Here is a 20,191-nt window from a genome sequence, read left to right as displayed (position 1 = left end):
TTTTATAGGTCTCACTTCATACTGTAGGCAGTGGATCCCTCAATATGCATTTCTAGCAAAACCACTCATCCAGTTGACAACACAGGAGGCAGCCACATCGACTGTCCTCCCTTGGACTCAAGAACATACACATGCCTTTGAAAGCTTAAAGAAAGCTTTATGCCAAGCACCTGTTTTAGCAACACCCTGTTACAGTAAGCCTTTTACACTCTTTGTTACAGAACGCGAAGGTACTGCCTTGTCAGTACTCACTCAGGAACAAGCAGGATCACACAAACCATGTGCTTATTTCTCTAGTACATTAGATCCAGTAGCTCAGGCTCTTCCTGCGTGCCTGAAATCAGTGGCAGCAACAGCTTTAGCAATCAGACAAAGCGATGCCATAGTGTTAGGACATCAATTGACAGTACAAGTACCACACGCAGTAGAGGTTCTCTTGAACCGCACACAAACACAACACTTGACTATAGCAAGACTCACCGGTTATGAATTAACATTGTTTCAGCCACATATAGAAATCAGACGTTGTAATACGTTAAATCCTGCCACACTTTTGCCCGTAAATGGAACAGATCCATTAGCACATGATTGTATTGAAGTCATTACTATCACGACGAAACCCAGACAAGACTTGACAGACATCCCTTTATCAGATCCAGACCTGACATTGTATGTAGATGGTTCATGTATGAGAACAAGTACAGGAGAGTTAGTGGCCGCTTACGCAGTCACAACAGACACTGAAGTCATTGAAACAAATTGTATTAACACTTTGTCAGCTCAAGCAGCAGAGCTCATCGCTCTGACACAAGCCTGTATTCAAGCCAAAAATAAGAAAGTCAACATATACACAGATTCACGTTATGCATTCAGAGTCGTCCATGACTTCGGCGTACTGTGGCGAGAGAGAGGTTATTTACCTTCTCACGGTGCCCACATCCAACACGGACCCCTCATTCAAGCCCTATTAGACGCGATTCATCTACCTATTGCAATATCGATTATGAAATGCAAAGCCCATACAAAAGTTACCGATATCATTTCTCAGGGTAATGACCTAGCTGACAGAACAGCTAAACAGACTGCTCAGAATCAGACCCATACAACTGACACGACAAAGACAATAGTTCCGACACCAACACATTGCATGACAGTTAAGGATCCCGCCCTTGATGTAATTGACATACAGACACATGCTACACCAGAAGAAATAAAGAAATGGACTGAATTAGGAGGGATCCAAACGGATCAAGGATGGATGACGAAGGAAAAATCTATATGGTTTCTTCCCGACTCCATGGTTCAAGTCATCATTAACACAATACATAGTCCAGCGCACCTAGGAGAAAAAGCTATGCTAGACAGTATTCAACACATTTGGTTCAACAAACACTTGCGAGCAGCAGCCAAACAGAAAGTACGTACCTGTATGATATGTTGTCAGTTTAATCCAGGTAAAAGCATCCCCGTAGAGCAGGGTGGATTTCAACCTCCCGATCATGCTTTTGAAGTCCTCCAGATGGATTATATCCAGATGGAACGATGTCGAGGATTCAAATATGTTCTCGTAGTTGTCTGTGCTCTTTCCCGTTGGACAGAAGCCTACCCGGTTTCAGATTACACTGCCCCGACTACTGCCAAACAGCTAGTTCGAGAATTCTTCCCACGATTCGGTTTACCACGTGTCGTGTACTCAGATAACGGCCAGCCATTCTCATCTGAACTAATGAAACACGTTTCACTTCTGTTAGGTTACCAATGGAAATTCCACTGTGTTCGACATCCCGAGGCAGCAGGTCTTGTGGAACGTCATAATCAAACTCTGAAAATTAGATTGTCCAAAATATGTAGAGAAAAAGGTGTCGATTGGATAGTAGCCTTACCAGTTGCGCTCTTTTATATGAGAATGGTAGCACATTCTCGAACAGGGCTATCCCCGTACGAGGTGATCTTCGGTAGACCACCAAATATGTGGGGGACGCCTATACCTCGCAAAATCACTGATGTTGACTGTAATATGCTGACAGATTACCTGGCTTCCTTGATGTCTGCACTACAATCTTGTCGTTCACAGGTAGCTGCAGCTTTTCCCGATAACACTGAGGTGAAGCCCCATGACGTGGTTCCAGGTGATCTGGTTCTTGTGAGGAAATTCGACCGGAAGACCCAGTTGGAGCCCAGGTGGAAATCGCCCAAACTCGTCTTGCTGACAACAAGGACAGCCGTGAAGGTTGAGGGACGTAAAGGGTGGTTACACTCAAGTCATATCAAGAAATTTTATGGACTACCGTCCGATGTGAACACTCAGCCCTGCATTCCCTCACAGACAGACTCAAAGCTCCCCTTGGTTGAACAGACAAAAAATGAACTCTATAAACTGAAACTAAGGTCTAGCAAGTCAGACAATTTGATTGTTTAAGTCTTCTCCAAGGTGAATCGGTTGAATTTGTCTCTGACATGTATCCTCTAGACCGAAATAGAGAGAGAAATAGACAGATAAAGCTTAAAAAACATGCGTACTGTAAATCGCTTCGTAGTCACTGCACAGTTACATTATTAATTTTGTTTTTTCTAAGTCTTTTGATCATCATTTCTAGTGTATTGTTACATATGTATTACCCTATTTCTAAGCATGCTTACAATGTTACCGCAGAACATTCTTTTAGCGAATTACCTCCGCATGAGTTGTCTTATAGATTTGCGCTGCGCAACAACACTTTCATTAGTATGTTACATCATTCCCATCAGACCAGCAATGCTACAAATTGTTGGATATGTGGCCGACTCCCTCCCTATCAGAACTATAAGGGAGTTTTGCCCCTCTTTCCGTATCCGTTCACACACAATGGCTCCTGTGGAGCATGGTTTAGTTTGATTAATTCCCTAGATTCAAATCCCGTAGTTTATCAAGACAACTGGGTATGGGGAAACCTGAACCTAGTTTTGCTTAAAGTCTGCTACCCTAACAAGGAGGGACTTCCCAAAAGAACAGGAACTGATCTAGAAAATGAAGTATATGGATTAGGTAATTTTACACTTAACCTCCTGATTCTGAATGTTGAATCCGAAGCTACGCCAATCTTATCCGTTATGTCAGTATTCCCAGTTAAAGGGGAATTATGTGTAAGAAAGAATGGTTCCATACACATGGGCCATAGTAAATGCACCACTGTAATAAAATTCAGTGATCAAGGCAAGTCTACATTTAGAGCTTCCCGTCATTCCTACTTCATATGTGGCCAGACCGCATATATACGTCTACCTCTAGATTGGGATGGTACCTGTTACATAGCATTCCTTCTGCCACCTGTTTTCCTAGCCCCTCCTGATTATCACAGAAATACCCATTTAGTACACAATAGACAGCAGAGAGATCTCCCGATTGTCGATTACACTGAAACGGCATGGGAACAATACACAGATTTCAATAAAGGTTTCTTTCCCTATATAGGTACAGTCACTAATAGTAAGCTGATACGTAGATTAACTAGAACCCTTGAAGCAGTAGTGAACGAGACTACTTCCGCCTTAGGAAATTTAACAGAAGAGCAGTCTGCGATGCGGATTGTTGTGCTTCAAAATCGTCTTGTCCTTGACGTCATCCTGGCCGATAGGGGCGGAGCTTGTAGGGTCATCGGATCAAGTTGCTGTGTTTTCATACCAGAAAACTCGCCGTCAGTATATAAAGCCATAACTCGCCTTCATAAGATTATAAGCCAGATACACCAGAGTCCAGGCACCTGGACTTGGTCCGGTTGGTTCTGGAGCGTGTTGTCAGCCTGGGGATGGAGGATCCTATCCTTCCTAGGTATTGGCTTTCTCATACTATTCAGTTGCTGCTTATGTCTACAATGTGGGCCAGCGATTTGTGGTCTGTGTGCCACATCGTGTATCCCGCATCCAAGTTTTCGTTCAAGATCCCGGAAGAAGAAAGAAGAACAAATGATGCTATATGACCAGATCGATGGATTGATGAAGATCGATATCTCCTGAGGGTCCGTAGGGGACAAGGAGGGAATGAGGAAATATGAATTTTGTGATCAGTTATGTCCCCTATCATAGACCCCAACGGCTCCATGTGCATGTTACAAGTACATGTATGTTCCCTCCAGTTCCAGTTATGAAGACGCAAATACATGTGCGTCCACCGTCAACATGTCCTCTTTCAAATCCGCCATGAATGGGTCAGATATTCCATTCCTAAGTATGAAAGGCCACCGACTTTATGTGGTTCACTTTCCACATTTTACAGATTCAGGTGAGTAGGCCCTGAATTCTGCCATCAAGCCTTTTCCTGCCTTCTGCCTCTGAAAGCTCCAGTCCGAACCTGCATCTGTATCCATGAACTTTGTCCTACTCCCTGCGCGGCTAACGGTGCCTGATCCAGCCTGTTGCCTGCCAAAAACTGTATTTCACCTTCAAGATTATCTGCTCCGCTCCTCATCCGATGCATTCCTGTCTAGTAGTTTAGGTAAACATTCTTCCAGCTACCGTGCAAAGGGCCAGGCCTCACTGTCCTCATGCAAGTAATTCATAGCCCCTGTTACCATGGAAGATTCCTGCCCCCTCGCATCTCATGTAGACATTTAGACGCTTGTACACACACTAACAGTCAGTATAGAATAGATTCCGTCCGAGAGACCTTTCCTTTTGGATAATACAGTTCTTTAAACATAAGATATTAGATATGATTTGGGATTAGGTTGACATGACCCCTCAGACTTCTGTCTCCACATGTAGAGCTAAATGTCAAGTCTCCTTCACCCTCTAGTTGCACGTCAATCACACGTCATGCGGCTGCGCGTGCATCTCTGCCAAGTATTTCTGCTGACATTGCAGGATTCTCTTATGGATCCACCCACTTGTGACATCATGTTTAATGACGTATTTAGTTACGCCTATGTTTACGCCTTTTTTCATTACGTATGTGTATCATTATCTGTATTATCAGCTGTTACGCCTCTTACATCTGTCTTAATGTAATACTTTTCATATAAATATCATTACTTGTCAATAATGTATTGCCTTCCCTTCCTGAACCTTCGTGGTGATGGAATTTGAAGCCTACAGTTCGAACTGTAATTCCTTTATAGAGGAATAAAGCCTTTTAGAACCTCTAATACCACGGATTCTGCCTCTTATATTTACTGAGTTATTCTTACTAGACTTTACCGCATAAAAAATAGTACCGGTAATGAAATATTTACCACAACTGTTAATGCATTTTAATATGAAAATACTACACCTTAAATCTAGTCTCTAAAGGACATCACTTCTGTAATCACTACACATGCAATTACAACCTTTCACCCCTAGAGGGTGCTTGGCAATTAGAAAACACATGATGCACTCATTCAGGCCACCAGAACTGTAACTATAGTCTTGGCTCCTAGAGGGTACATCACTCTTAAGCTGAAGAGCAAAAGCTCCAACACAGGGAGTATTGAAAACAACTCAAAACTCTTGAGAGGTTATCCCTTTTAAGTCCTTCCTAACTTAGGGTGGAGACTCTTGTGCATCTCTTTTATTTAGCGGTGGGTGGGGGGGGGGGGGGGAGGTAGCAGCTATGAATGCTTCACCCCTGGCTGAATGAAGCAAATGTTTTCATGAGGCTCCAGATTTACAAGTGGATTGGTAACTATGAATATAGCCCAACATTCTGCAATTGTATCTTCTCAGCCAATCAGATTTGGTGCTGCACTTAAAAAATTCAGATAACAAACCCAAGATTTGGTGGGCTTGTGGAGCATTGGAGTGTGTACAATGCTTTGTTTAACTTACCAGCGGGAGACATGTCTTATTGTGGTGCCAGTGCCCTTGCGGTTGGCAATTATTTTGCTAATCTGTCCTCTTTAATGAGTTGCAGGGTCATTGCCTGCTTCATTCTCCTGCTGCTATCTCATCTACCTGCAGCTGCAAAGTTTACCCATGAGCTCCCATTATCTAGTGACGTCAGCGGAGATCAGGTCAGGGCTTTCTTCGTAGCAGACCGTGCCGCTTCCTTGCCTTTTAGGAAGCACAGCATAGGGTGTTTGGACACCTAATTATTTTTAGAAATATGCCACTACTCTTTCCGTCTACAAAAAAAACCCAGCAGTAAGTGCATTATGTGGGATGGCCTTAAATTATATATTTCCAAATGTGTAAGGTTTTTTCGCTGTTCCACTCAATTCTCTTATTCCCAATCCAGTATTTTTCCTTATTTAATAAGATTTAAACCAGAGAACAGATATGCCACAACGCATTTGAATGTCTATTTTTCAGAGGTTTGCTCAATTCCAGGAATTTCTTAAATTCTCTTCGAACACCTTATAGCTATTTCAAATTAACTATAACTCGTACCCCACTACGCAGTGATGTTATTTCAGATGTCATCAGAGATATTATCAATGATGTCACATGAACATGTCATGAGTGACTTAATAAGTGAGGTCATAAGCAGTGCATGGCGAGGGAATGATTTAGTTTAAAATATTATGTTTAAACTCACATTCTCACCTACCTATAACATTACTTTGACCTTTGTTTTTTTTCCCAGAGAATATCTAGGTTTCCATTTTTAAGCGTAACATAATATAATATTTTATTACCATACATAACAATGCCAACCCCGCTACATATGTGTAAATGACAAGGGCACCCAAAAGGTATCGGTCAGGGACATTGGGAACTAATTAAGTACAAGAGACAGTGGTCCATGGAAAGTTAAGTGGATCGTATGTAATGAATATAGCCTCAATCAGTGCTACATTTACGCCAATATCCAGCCAGATAGAGGCACTTTATTAATATATACAATAGTTAACAATGGAACATAAAATGCAAGTCAAATAACAGTGGGATACAAGTCTGTATCCGAAGACCTACATATCAGACAAACAATTAAAATACAAAAGGCTCAGGCAGTTTGCGGTTGTTTCAATTAGTTAATACTTAAATGGCGAAACAACTAATATGAAAACTATTGACAGAAAAATGGTTACATCTGGTAACATTTTGTGGAACAGTGTTTCAGTTTAAACATTTTCTGATCAAGGTTTTACCATCAGATGTGATTTCGCCTTCTTCCGTACTATCTGAAACAGCAGGTACTCCCTCACTCTCTTCTTCAAAAGATGACAAATCACTAGTGTGGACAGAGCTGACCGTGATATCGGTGAGGGAATCTGAATCGGAATCTGAATCTTCTGATGAGTAATCTATGATAAGAATACAAAATGAAAAACAGATCAAAGAAAATACCCCACTAGGCTAAAATATCAGGATCGATTGTGGACAATACCTCTACATAAAGTGTGCTTTGGGTCTTTGGCCATCCAAACACCATTTTCCATTGTGTGACATGTATCCTTCCACTGCTTACATTCAGACAATTTAGTCATTTATTTTTAATGTCTCAGGAGAGTTTGGGAACAGCAATTTGCTACTGGGCCTCCCCTTTGTGAAAAAGCACTTTTGTGCACATTTTGTCAATTTATTTTTAATTTCCTCCTCAGAATGGGCATCCATATTGTAATGGTAGATACATGTATGTGTAAACGGCATCACACTGGACCACTACAGATTCATGATGAAGCATAAATGAGTACACATCATTGCACAATTATTTTATTTCTGCTGATGCTGAACAGCCCTGGCAAAAGATGGAATTTCTAATTTTAACTTTGGTATGTGGTCTGCCAAATAGACTACAACTCCATGTGTTCTGGAAAAAGGTATGCTTTAGTTCCCTTGCTGCAATTACCACAACTGTGGACTTTGGATGTGCTTAAATACTGATAGGCCTGTGCGAACTCAATAGTTAATGGCTTGTTTTAGATTTGTATTTTCACACAGTCCAAATAAAAGTATAAAAACATGTTCTTTTAAAGAATTTTAAGTCTTCAGGATCAATAGGAGTGTTCCCTTCATCAAGTTTGGGTAAACAAATACTGCTCAGAGAGTGATGAGCTACTGAAGCAGAGCTTCTAGGGACCATGGGTCATGAGATAGCCGCACTTAAAGAGTCTGACACTAAACATAATGTTGGGGATGAACTTATCTTCCTGGCAAGTTGAATACCATCCCTGCGCTTTCTATGGGGCAATCACACAGTAATATTGATTGCTAGCAATATTTGCTTAATTTCAGCTTGATATTGATGTTTGCGGACATCAGGATTTCCAACAGTAAAGGTGTGAAAGATCATTACATATTAGTTGTGGCATGGTCACAATCAGTTAGCTGTCACGATCAGCATATGTTTGTGAACATTATTGTAATTTCGAATATAGTGTTATATTTTCAGAATTTTGTTAGGGTGCTCACTCATTTAGTGGTCACAAACAGTGAATAATACATAGCCAGTGCCCTGGTTTTACCACTGTATTGAAAATATGTGGTTTAAGATCCAATTAAAATGTGGTGTACTCATAAGTCTTCCGGGAAATGTCTATGTAACTGTGATACTTCGGTTTTGTTATGGACCAAGAATCTTTTTTATTTTAACTTAAACAAAGGGGTTGAATATTGCATTTTGCAGACCAATTTTCACTTAAGCTTGCATATTAATAAGGTCAAAACGGGCATATGTGAAACATTCTAGTACTTTTATGGTCTGGTTTTTTAGAGACCGAAAAAGAAGTAGTATCTGCAGATGTGCGTTCTTCGTTCCTCCATTTCTAATAAAAGATTAAATGTATCCCTTAAACTTTGCTGGCATCACATTCTACCACCAGCATTGCAGTAGCCCGTGCTCTCTATATATAGCACTGAAGTATCCAATGAACTCTACCTCCAGCGCTGCAGCACCCTATGGACTCTGCAAGTAGTGCACCAATTGCATGCAGCAATGTAGAATCCTGCAAGCTCTGGATGCAGCGCTGCAGAATCATAAGGTCTGACTGCAGTGCACTACTCTAAGAGCTGCACTTCAGTAACCCGCGAACTCCAGTTGCAGTGCTGCTGTCCCTTATGCACTTTAGTCTGAAGTTTCCCATCTGCCTCGCTGCAGCAATGGCACATATTCTCTCTGCAACTCACAAAGCCCACATTTCTATATGAAAGCATTCAGTGAGGTTACATTTTTTACTGTAACATCGGAAGCTGGAGTCTTTCAGCCACTTTACAGTTTCAACTTGACTCCATAACATTCTCTACCAAGCATGATGTGGAACATGGAGAACTACTGTGGAAGAATCAGACGGGCTCAGTGGCTTGTAAGCTGTTAAGTGGTAAAATGTCATAATTTCACACATAGATCCTTCCTCTGTACGCATCAGCTTACCTCTGCTCAGCAGCGTGAGACCATCTTGTTCTTAACCAAGTCCACAAATCTAGCTTGAGGGGACTTTTAGTGCTCTTGCAGTTCCAGTGGAGTAACCAAACCCTGTTATCTCGAGGGAGATGTGGGAGCAGATCTACCTAAACTGTAAAACCAGTTTACCCCAGTAAGGACTATAGGGTGAGTTTCCCAATCTATGGGTTGTTCCACTGGTGATGGTAGAAACAATGGTGATGGTAGAAACAATGGTGATGGAACAATACAGGACACCTTGGTAATCTTTAACAAATCTAATAAAAATAAAGTGCCACAGAGGTCCATGGAAAATTGAAAATAGTAACACCATTAACTAAGACACAATGCCAAAGTCTAGTAAACAAGTGTGTGACAATGTGAATAAAAGTGTATATTTCAAGACTGTGCATAACTCTCATCACAGGAATCTGTCTAAGATAAATCAATTCTCAGCATGTAGTCACAGTGGTGGCAAAGTTCCTGGTGGACCTTGCATCACTCTTCAAAGCTGCATACTCAATGCATCCAAGTGAACCACGCAACCACCTTTTCATACTCCCATACTGAATGTCGCCCATAGAAGGAGGAGAAGGGGTGTAAATACACCTGTAGTAAGCCCAAGTTGGTTGCACATATCATGACCCAGGCAATAATGTTGGACGTATGGGTACCTCATACTGTGTTCGTCTGAGCCTTACAAAGGATGACAGGCTAAAGAAGTGCATAAAAACATCACACAAACTAAGGCTATAACCTAGTTTAATTAGGGAGCAGTCATCTGTTCCTTTATTCACCTCTGCAGACTTAACTACTACTAATAACTACCACCAAACATCACTGCAGCTGAACTCCTAATCTCCCTCTGTTTTCCCTTCTCCTTGCTCGTGTTGTGCAGGAAAAGATGATGCGGGCACATACTGGGTTCTAGAAAAAGCAGAGTATGTAATCCAAGGACTAGGGAATGAACAGAACTTAAGGAGCAATGTAAGCTCTGCATGACTGTCACTCTAGCCCTTCAATCTCACTGCTTTATATTGCATGTCCAGGCATCCGCCATAGGTCGCACTCCAACACATCACTAAGCACAAGTAAGCAAAGCACTTCGTAGATGGAATTTATCACAGACACCATCTGCACGCCACACTCACCAACCACACCTCATGTATTCCCTTGTACAAAACAATGTACATATATGAAGGCAGAATTAAGACCCCCTCACTCCCAAGCTGAGGGGCTGAATAAATGTGCGAGAGAAAGGACCAGTCGATTTCCCTCCCAGATCACAAATAAAGTGTTCTGAGGCTGCCACTAGCATGTGAACTCCCGTCAACAAGCAGTATTCCAACCAGAGTATTCTTCCTTTCCATAAGAGCATGGTGCTTGTCTGGTGGAATGTCAAACAAACGCAGCACATTCGAGAGACTTGCAGTCTGTCAAGGACGCCGAGGTGGAAAAAGGTAAGATGGTCCGGAAAAATTCAGAAGGAGACAAAATAGCTTTCATTGACATTTAAGAACTTTTGTTCATATGCTAATACCTAGACTTATGCTGTGTCACCATTACACGTATGCATACACTTAAATCAAAATCTGTTTAGTTGTGATTTTAATCCTATATTCCGGCCTTGAGAAAGCCCACTGCATATCAGTGATAGGATAAAACATGTGTCAACTTTATTATTATTCTATGCAATTTCAAAATAGAACAAGCATTGGCATAGCCAATAGGTCTCGCTTTTGGGACATTATAAGTGTTTAGCCATGCATCAGTTGGTGTTGCACCAGGTATATTGTGCTGCAGAATTAAATACTTAGAAGGTCCCAAAGGCGAGACCTATTGGCTATGCCAATGCTTGTTGTGACAAGTGGTCGGGGTACTCTTATTCTCTGTGCAACTGTATTGCCTCTGTAACTCGTCCAGCGGCCTTCCAAAAACACACAACCTGCCGTTTATGCAAAAGAGTACACTGTGGCTCACTACAAAATACTTAGCAGAGCAGTCAAGCTGTGCATCGTTTCCTCTTATTCACATCAGTATTTTCTCCTTTTCCAAGATGGATGCTGGAATGGAAGAAAGTATTCCCTGTTCAATCCAGAACTGAGAAACACATCCCCAACATAACCAAATCACAAAAAGATCTTAGACTGTGGGGTTTCTGCAGCAGTGTGGTGTATGGCTCACACTGTTAAAACGCCTCTGCTGTATCTTTGTGTGTCAGGTCTGTTATTGCATTTGATGTGGATCTTGCTGCCCCTATCAGCAAAGGCATGGGAAGTAGGGGTTTAAGCTTCCAGTTTATTAGTAGCTGCCAGCAGGGAATCTCATGTCGGAAAGCATTTGCTTGGCAAGGGTTGCATCAGAGACGGATATAGAGGACCACATCCGGAGGTCAACAAAGTGGTGAAACACTTGATCTGATCCATTTGATATGTAAAGGTGCCCACAAAATGCAGGAAAATTATTCACACCAGCCAGGGTAGAGTTTCCTGTAGTTTATCTTGATGCCAGAGGCAGTCATCCGCTAGCAGCAACAAAAGAGGCAGAGACCCTGATCAATAAACGCCACTTGCTGGAATCAGGCCCAATGTCTGGATTCCAAAGTGCCCCTGTGTTCCCCTCCCTGGCCCCGTCAACCCTTCTGTGCCAGTGCACAATGAAGGATCCGAATCCATACCAAAAAAAACTTGGTTTGAGGTCACAGAGCCCAGGAACACATTACCAATAGTCAAAAAAATGAGTAGGGGATTGGTTCCAGTCTCAGAAAAATCACAAGTGGATTACTAGCTAAACTTCGTCTCTGTGGTGTTTTGGGAGCAGAGAATGCAGGGAGATGGAGGATGAGGGGGGAAAACGTACCTTACATGAGTCGTGTTACAAGGTAAAGCTGTAATTGCAGACAAAGTAATAAGACTCCGTTTCGGCTTAAAACCATCGGCCTTGATTTGGAACAGGAGGGGTGGACAATGTCAAATACAACATTCTGTTTTTCAATAACTTTTTTCAATTTAAGAAGACTGGGTGCTTAATTTTCCTCAAATGTCCCCAAACATTTCCTACTCAGTCCCTTGTCATGTCAAGTAAAAACTGCCTTGAAAGCACAGGAAATACTCGAAGCATAAATGCAGAAAGTCCCGCGTGCTCAAGTTTTCTGGATACATGCGCAAGTAGCTCATCCAGCGAAGGTTTTTTGCATTGTATTCTGGGGCCTATTGCTCTATTTAGACCATTATAAAACCAGGACTACAATTCACAGAATGCAAAACACTGTCCTGGATGACCCACACACCCATGGGCCTTGGAAAATTGAGAGCCCTGAGTAATTCTTCCTTGGGAAGAGAGATTTGAAGATACCAATGAACTGCAAAATGATAAAACAGCTTTAAATGCTCAGAAGTAAGAGCATAAATGAGGAATTGAGTGATGCCAATATGAAACGCTTAAGATGTCCGTGGTTTTTATTTGCATTTAGTTTCCTTTAGTGCATAATACAATCAGATCATTGCACTTTTGAATACCTTTTACATGTTAATTTGTAACGTGTGGCTCCAAACTTTGCAACATATATTCATCACTCTAAATTGTGCACTATCAATAATTCAAGGACAAGAATTTTTTTTTCAAACATAGTACAAAAATAGAGACACTTCCTGAATCTTAAAATCAGTGCAAATGTTGTGTGATTACATGAGGACAGTGCCTGACGAGTAACCACAACCCCAGGCTGCTTTTATTTTAGTGCTGGGATTCAATGGTAAAGAGGCGCAAAACCTCCCAGACATATGTTTTCTGCGAATAAACCCTGACGGCAGCGGTAGCACCTCCCGGGAGTAGTGACATACTGCCTGGTCTCCCACTAACCGGGTGCAAGCAGTCCCAAAAAACAAAATGTAAACAAGTCAGAGTGATACTTATCTCTGAATATGGAATATAATGCGGGAGGGGGGGGCAGGAGCTCCGCCAGAATACAGGCAAAGGAACGTCTGCTACCCTCACTCCAAAGGGGCGTGGAGGAGGGAGAGGGAGTGGGGAATGAGAGGAGGGACAGCGAGTGAAGGGAGAGGTGGGGGTTGTGGGGAGAGAGAACAGAAAAACGGCAAGGCGAGAGAACGAAAAGTGGGGATATGGGAGAAGAAAGGACGAGGTAGAAGAGAGACAGGCAAGAGTGCTGAATACTGGAGAAAAGGAGCGAGGATAGAAGAAGAAAGTAAAGATGAAAGGTGAGGGGAGAAAGGTAATATTTGTGAGGGGAAGAGGAGAGGACGAAATGTAATATGGAGAAAGGAAACACAATAAAGTAAAATAATAGAGAAAATATACAAGAGACAGGTTGGAGAAAGAGTGCTGGTGACAGAAGGAAAAACGATAGAAGGCAGAAAAGAGGGATGGAAACAGAAACAAAGATGTATAAAACGGGAATTGAAAACAAGCATTGACCCCGCGGTAGTAAAAGTAACGCCGCGGGGCCGTAAAAGCGAAAGACATCGCGATCACTCTGAAAGCGAAAGTGATCGCGATGACGCGCTAAAGCACGGTAGGGATGCGCGCGCAGCAGTGGAGGGGAGGGGCATGGTGCTGAAGGCTGGCGCAGGAAAGGCAAATGGCTGGGCGAGAAGGGAGGGGGGAATGCGGGGAGCAGCTGTGCGCGTGCACGCCATCGTGCACTGAAGCTTGTAGCCAGCAAAAAAATGTGGGTAGCACTTTCAAAACCCACCTACTAAATGTCTCGCCAGACCAGCTCATGCGCTGGGTCAGGCGAGACCTAAAAATGAAGGTATGATGGAACAATAGAGTGCAAACAGCTATGAATAAAATTTCAAATGTGCAATGCCAATCTTAATGCCGTTGCAAGTTTGTTTGTAATATAAACACTGGTTTTGCTAATCAACAACAACAAAAAACGAATAAGGACTTGTAAGGATCTACTATTTCAGCATGGTTTAGGCTTCCCCAATGAATTTTCATAAGCCCTTACTCACTACAATTCGATTCCAATAAATCTCTTTAACAAATCTTTTCAAAATTATCAACTAGGAATAGGGCAAACAACATTGGGCAATACTGAGGTAGGGCTCTCTCATGAAAGCCCTTATTCTTCATAACTGCTGTATAAAATGATTAGGCTAGAATTTACAAAACAGGCCAACAACGGAATGGGGTCTTACCTTCTTTTAAAACTTGAGAGACTCTGCATCTACTGCTGGGTCGGTCATAAGCTGTGTGTTTTCGAGAATCTGCCTCTCTCTCTTTCCATGCCCTTTCTTCCTTTGATTTTAAGCGATCATCATTTTTCTTTGAATGATCTATCTTCTTCTCTGTTTTATTTTCCCGTTTCTCCTCTTTCTTGTCAATCTTATTTTCCTGTTTGTCTTCTTTCTTGTCTTTTTCGAGAATGTCAGGTTTTTTATCACTTTTATCCATTTTCTTAGCTTTTTGATCCTCACATTTATCAAATAATTTAGATATATGCTCTTCACTCATATCAATTTCTTTAGCCTTTTGCCCATCACTTTTATCAGGTTCTTTAGAAGACTTAACTCTTGAATCATCGCTTTTATCATTTTCATTAAGATTTAGTTCCTTACTCTTTTCAATGACATTAACTTTCTTCTCATCACTTTTTTCAATCAATTTTACTTTCCTTTCATCGCTTTTATCAATCATTTTAGTTTTTCGCTCCTCATTTTTATCTGTTATTTTACACTTCTCTGCACTCTCTACCACACCCTCTCCACCTGAAAGACTCCCACTCCCTGGATCCTTCAGTAGATTCATGATTTCCTCATTTGTGCATGGGCCATCACGCAATTCTTCATGATTCAAAATTGTATCTCCTCCTTCGACTTGAGGTTCAGGGCTATATTTTTCCTGTGCATCTCTTTTCTCTTGTGCTTCTTCAGAGCTGTGATCTTTTTCTATAGTTGAATCAAAATTATGTTGAGGAAGAAGTTTCCTGGATGCTCTTTCAGTGCCTTTTAATACTGGGGTTTCTGTTGAAGACCGTGCTGCACATGCCTCTTGATTCAGAGAGCTTATTGTTTCCAAAATAGACATTGCATCATTTGCTACATTCCCGCTAGGGCCAGCCGTAGACAAACCTTTAAAAAACAGATAAGGCACACATTTGTTTTAATAAGAATGGAACTTAGGATCAAGAATACAACAAAAAGATAGGCGTACTTAAAAATCTAATGCTGTATGAACTCCAACTTCACAAATTGTTAGACATTCAGGGACCTCTTCTTGGGCCTCATTCACATTAAAATAGTTTTTTTTTAATTTTAAACATCAATCACCATAATCCTATCTCAACAGTAGCATTTAAGAATCTATTAAAAGAGGACATTTTCAAAGCCCTGGCACCTGAAAGGCTAAAGCAAACATACATTTAAGAGCTCTAAACATGCAAGGTGAGCTTGAATTTACAAGATGATGGCTTATTAATAAAGTTCCTTTTGTTCAACCATGCAGTCTCAACAAACCTTTTTGGAAGGCACCAACATCCTGACTTAGCTTGCTTTAAATGCAGTCTAGACCAATGATCTTTAGGTTTGTCTTTTTCTCATATCTTTGCTGTTAACATTTCGGTTCAGAAGAGATACAATGGCCACAAATACACAATGTCTTTTCAGCTGTTTCAAAGTCATTCTGTGTGCCCTGTGAACCCCCATTTTTGGCTGAAGGATACTGGTGGTAACTGACTCTGACTGTGACCTGGGCTCTGCTGACAAGCCAAAGCAAGTGCTATGTTGAAAACACAAGTGAAAACACACACATGCATTAGGTTACACAATATGTGTTAGGGTACACCTATAATCGGCATTACCTACCCTATCTATAAGTCCCTAGTAGATAATAGGCAGTGGGATTGAAACTACCTATAAGACCCTATTATATAATTGGGAATGAATGTTTAGAGGCCTGCAGCCTTTGTTGCACTTGCATGTGTGCACTGCTGAGTGCCTGAGGTCATTTTAAAATCAGTCCGGCTCCACAGCACCTCTTTTAAATGTAAATTGTGCCCAAACACGACTATGGGGGCAGGGGCTCTTAAAAGGTGATCATCTACATTAGTGTTTACATATTAGGTACCCCCAGGGTCTCCCCTAGATGTCCCGGGGTGGGGAGGATATAACTATAGGCAGGGCCTTTATAAAGATGTTTTGTATGCCCTGTTGATGGAGAAATTGCAAATTTCATTTTCCCCATTGTAGATGCATAGCCACAAAGGAGAACACAGCAATAGTTTATGGACGCAAAAATATTGCTAGGAAAATATCGTTCAAAGACTCAGAAGAATGGTATTGATAAATCCAGCAATATGCCATTGATGAATTTATCCTATATTGTACAGAAAAGAAGTTATAAGAATTTCTTGTCTGTAAGTCATAACTAAGCCTTCTTGCCCTCTTCCCTGATTGGTCAGAGTTACCAGAATTCGCCAGGCTGCTTTGATGAAGTGGTAGAAGCTATCTGCTGCAGAGGGCTCTGCTACATAGAACTGCCAGAGCAGGGGGAGGGATCTTAAAGCATGAGACTTCAAAGGAAGAATAGGTCACAGAGGTATGCCAGGGCTACCAACCCCCATCCCTGCTGACCCAGCCAGATAGCAGCCATCATGTATTTTGGAGGAATGGTGCTTTCAGGGACACGAATATGCCACATTTTAGAGGAAGTTGTCATGCTCCGGGGTGTTTGACCCCAGAGAACACTGAATAAATATGTGAGAGGAGCAAAGCCTCTCAGATAATCTGCTTGAAACTAAGAAAAGAAGAAGGCTTGCCATACTGGAAACTTGATTTGCACCACCAGGCCCTGATTTCTGACTGACTGCGCCTGCTGCACTATCTGGAACTACAGCCCTGTGGATGTACCTTGTTTCAAAAGGATTAAAGCGTGAACTCCCTGCAAGCTACAGGTTAACAGAGTTCATCTGCTCAATCATCACACCAAGAGCCCCTTGACTGGAGTGTCTGCAGTGGATGTTTAAGGATTTTGTCCAGGTGCATTGAGGGAATTGTGGTCCCAACCTTTCAAGAACCATCTTGGAGCTTCCAGACACTTGTATTGTGTTATGGACCCTGTGGACACTCAAGAGGAACATCAGGAAGAAGTTCCAGAAGTTTTCACAAGTTTGTAGCAACTTTGGAAAATAGCTCCAAAAGGTGACCGGCTCAACCGAGAGACCCAAGCCGGCCCCTTGAACCACGACCCAGCCCGGATTCCAGATTCGTCCTACTGTAAAGCTCCAGAGTTTGACTGGGATCTTCCTGAAAGTCAAGCCGGCAAACGCTCTCCAAATCCAGACTGTTGTAGAGCGTCAAGGGACCTCGGAAGAAAACGCTCCAAAAATGTTTCTAAGTTCTGAAGGTAATATTTTGACTGGGGCATCCCGCTTGGTGTAGCCGTGCAGGGCTCCGTTGTGGTTGGCCTCAAACGCTGACTTTAGCCTGGTCAATTGTGACCAGATGTCCAAGAGTGGTGCTATAAGCTTTTAAGCTCTATAAGGGGGCAATTCTTTAAAAGTTCATATCTCCAGTTCCCTACATTGAATTTTTGTTGTTTTGGTGTAATTGTAAAGAGAAAAATATTTTCAATTTTTATAAATAAGTGTGGGTTTTTTATTGTGTGTTGTCTTAATTATTTACTGAATTGGTGTAAATTCTTTACATACCTGTCTCCTAAGTTAAGCCTGTCTGCTCGCAGCCAAGCTACCAAGGGTTGAGCATGGGAATAATTTTTTGAGACCTATACTGAGCCCCAGACCATGGTGCTCTGTATAGGTTACCACTACTAATAACCCACTGTCCAACATCAGCGTTTTATTAAGACAACCAAAGTTAGGTGACTCCAATGGATTAATGTTCTTAGTGGTTGCTCACTAAGGTGTTGCAAAACAAATGCTACACTGGCTGCTTGGCAACTGAAGAACCCACTTCTCTCGAATAGTCACCATGTATTAGTTGCTTTAGGCTGAATGAAAATGCTACTCTGGAACACCACACCTTAGTAATGTTTTATGCCTTCAGCTATTGAAAATGTCAGCAATATACTACATGCTAACCCTTACAGCAGCTTGCATTTATAAAAAGGAAATGTGATGCTAGTTAAAGTAAACAAAACAAACAAACAAAATATATACATTACCTTGTTGAGTAGCTCCTAATGAATCGTTTTCCTCATTTTGGATGGTGCTCACACTTGCTTCTTCTCTGATATTTACTGTGTTCAAAAACTCATGGACAGCCTTTTCTACCTGAGGTCTGAACATTTGGTTGATCTTAGGATCCACAACCTGAGAAATAATTCTGTCGATACCAGACTCCAGCATTCCTGAGCTGAAAAGAGTATATAAATATTGCAATGTCTCGTTTTATGAATTAAAATAGTAAGAGGTACTTACATCACCCACTTTACTTATAGAATATAGAAGGTTAAAGTCTTACCTAATGGAAGCAAAGAATTATAAAACAAAAACATCACCCAGGGCTCCATACTGTCTCCTGTCCTCTTCAACATTGACAAAGAGCTGCTTGCTGCTCTAATCACTGACAACTTAAATGCTACAATGGTTGAGGTTTCTAGTTCAAAGAAGAAACATTTGTGACTTTAAATGATTCATTTCATTAATCTCATTCAAAAATCGTAAGATAATTCAGTACCCTTAAGTAAGTCTCAAAAGATATATTTTTCATTAGTAAAAAAGTATTTTTTACAAATATACAATAATACAAAAAGGTGCTCATAGAGTTACAAACATGTCAATAACAAGGACAAACTATAGAGTAAACATAAATAATAATAGTGGCAAAAAAGGAAAAGATTATACACGATGGGTTTGTAGAATCACAAAAACAAAACCACTCAATGCTTCCTCTTATTTTGTGCCAAGGAAGGCGTCAACGGCGTTTCGACCATATTCCTTTATCAGGTCATCATCAAGACAAAACAAATAAAGAGCAACCATTAGTCGTTCAAACAAGCCTGGCTAAATTTCAGTCAACAGGAAGCGCAAAAATTCCACTGCGATTCATTCACAATTTAATTTGTGCAAGGCAAAAAGAGATATATCGTGGACGGGGGCAATTGGATTCAAAATTATGTGCTCCTTCCAAGATCCAATCCATATACTTTAAATTGTTTGAGGGAGATTCCACTCCTCTTGTCACCCCATTCCATGTTACTGACAGCATGATTCGTAAATATGCTGCTGATGCACATTTCTGCTTGAAGGTCTCCTCTGCTTCAGACATCCAACACCTCAAATACTGCTTGCATTTCAGCTACATCTGGATGTCCAGCACCTACCTAAAGCTCAACCAAACGAAGCCAGAATTCCTGTTATTTGCCATGAACAAACAACAAAATACAGTGCAAACTTGATGCAATATCATGAATCTTGACCGCTTCAAACCCAAACTATTACAGAATGATATGTCACTTGGATTCACCCTGGATACCAACCTCAACCTCACCGTCAAGGACTATCAAAAAACAACGCAGCCTGGTATCTGCTCTCACTTCTAAAGAAAATCAAACTGAGTCTTCCTGAAAGGGACTTTAGAAGTGCTGTTCAAGCCCGTACTCTCACATCTGGATGGTGGTAATGAATACCCTACTTCATGGCATCCCAGACGCCACACTAGGACCCCATAAGAATGTCATACACGCTGCAGCAAGTCTCACTCAGGGCCTGAAGAAATATGATCACACCATCCCCTCCTGATGGAACTCCATTGACTCTCCTTGTCGGCTTGCAGCTTCTTCAAAACCAGCTGCATCCTTTACAAAGCTATCATGACCAGCACTCTTGCTTATCTTGTAAATGTAGACATACTCACCATCTCTTTTGGATTCTGACAAACCTGCAGCCAGGACACTATCAGACTAAAGTCGAAGAAGTGTAAAAAAGAAAGA

At 41.5% G+C, this 20,191-nt stretch overlaps 1 protein-coding gene across 2 annotated transcripts in view; it reads right to left on the bottom strand.

Moving 5' to 3' along the window:
• The window catches only part of BOD1L1 (biorientation of chromosomes in cell division 1 like 1), a 338,666-nt gene that overhangs the window by 223,609 nt on the left and 94,866 nt on the right, over positions 1-20,191 (bottom strand). For both annotated transcript variants that reach the window (XM_085642404.1, XM_085642402.1), the window contains exons 3-5: positions 18,422-18,612; positions 14,440-15,372; positions 7,044-7,199 (exon numbers count right to left, since the gene is read on the bottom strand). In XM_085642404.1, the coding sequence (XP_085498530.1) occupies positions 7,044-7,199; positions 14,440-15,372; positions 18,422-18,605 (1,273 nt within the window). In that variant the 5' untranslated portion in view covers positions 18,606-18,612. The remainder of the gene's footprint in view (positions 1-7,043; positions 7,200-14,439; positions 15,373-18,421; positions 18,613-20,191) is intronic.

This window comes from Triturus cristatus, chromosome 2_2 (genome assembly GCF_964204655.1).
Source record: "Triturus cristatus chromosome 2_2, aTriCri1.1, whole genome shotgun sequence".
Lineage (NCBI taxonomy): Eukaryota > Metazoa > Chordata > Amphibia > Caudata > Salamandridae > Triturus > Triturus cristatus.
The sequence above is the reverse complement of the archived record's forward strand: the minus strand, read 5'-3'. Positions and strand labels throughout refer to the sequence as shown.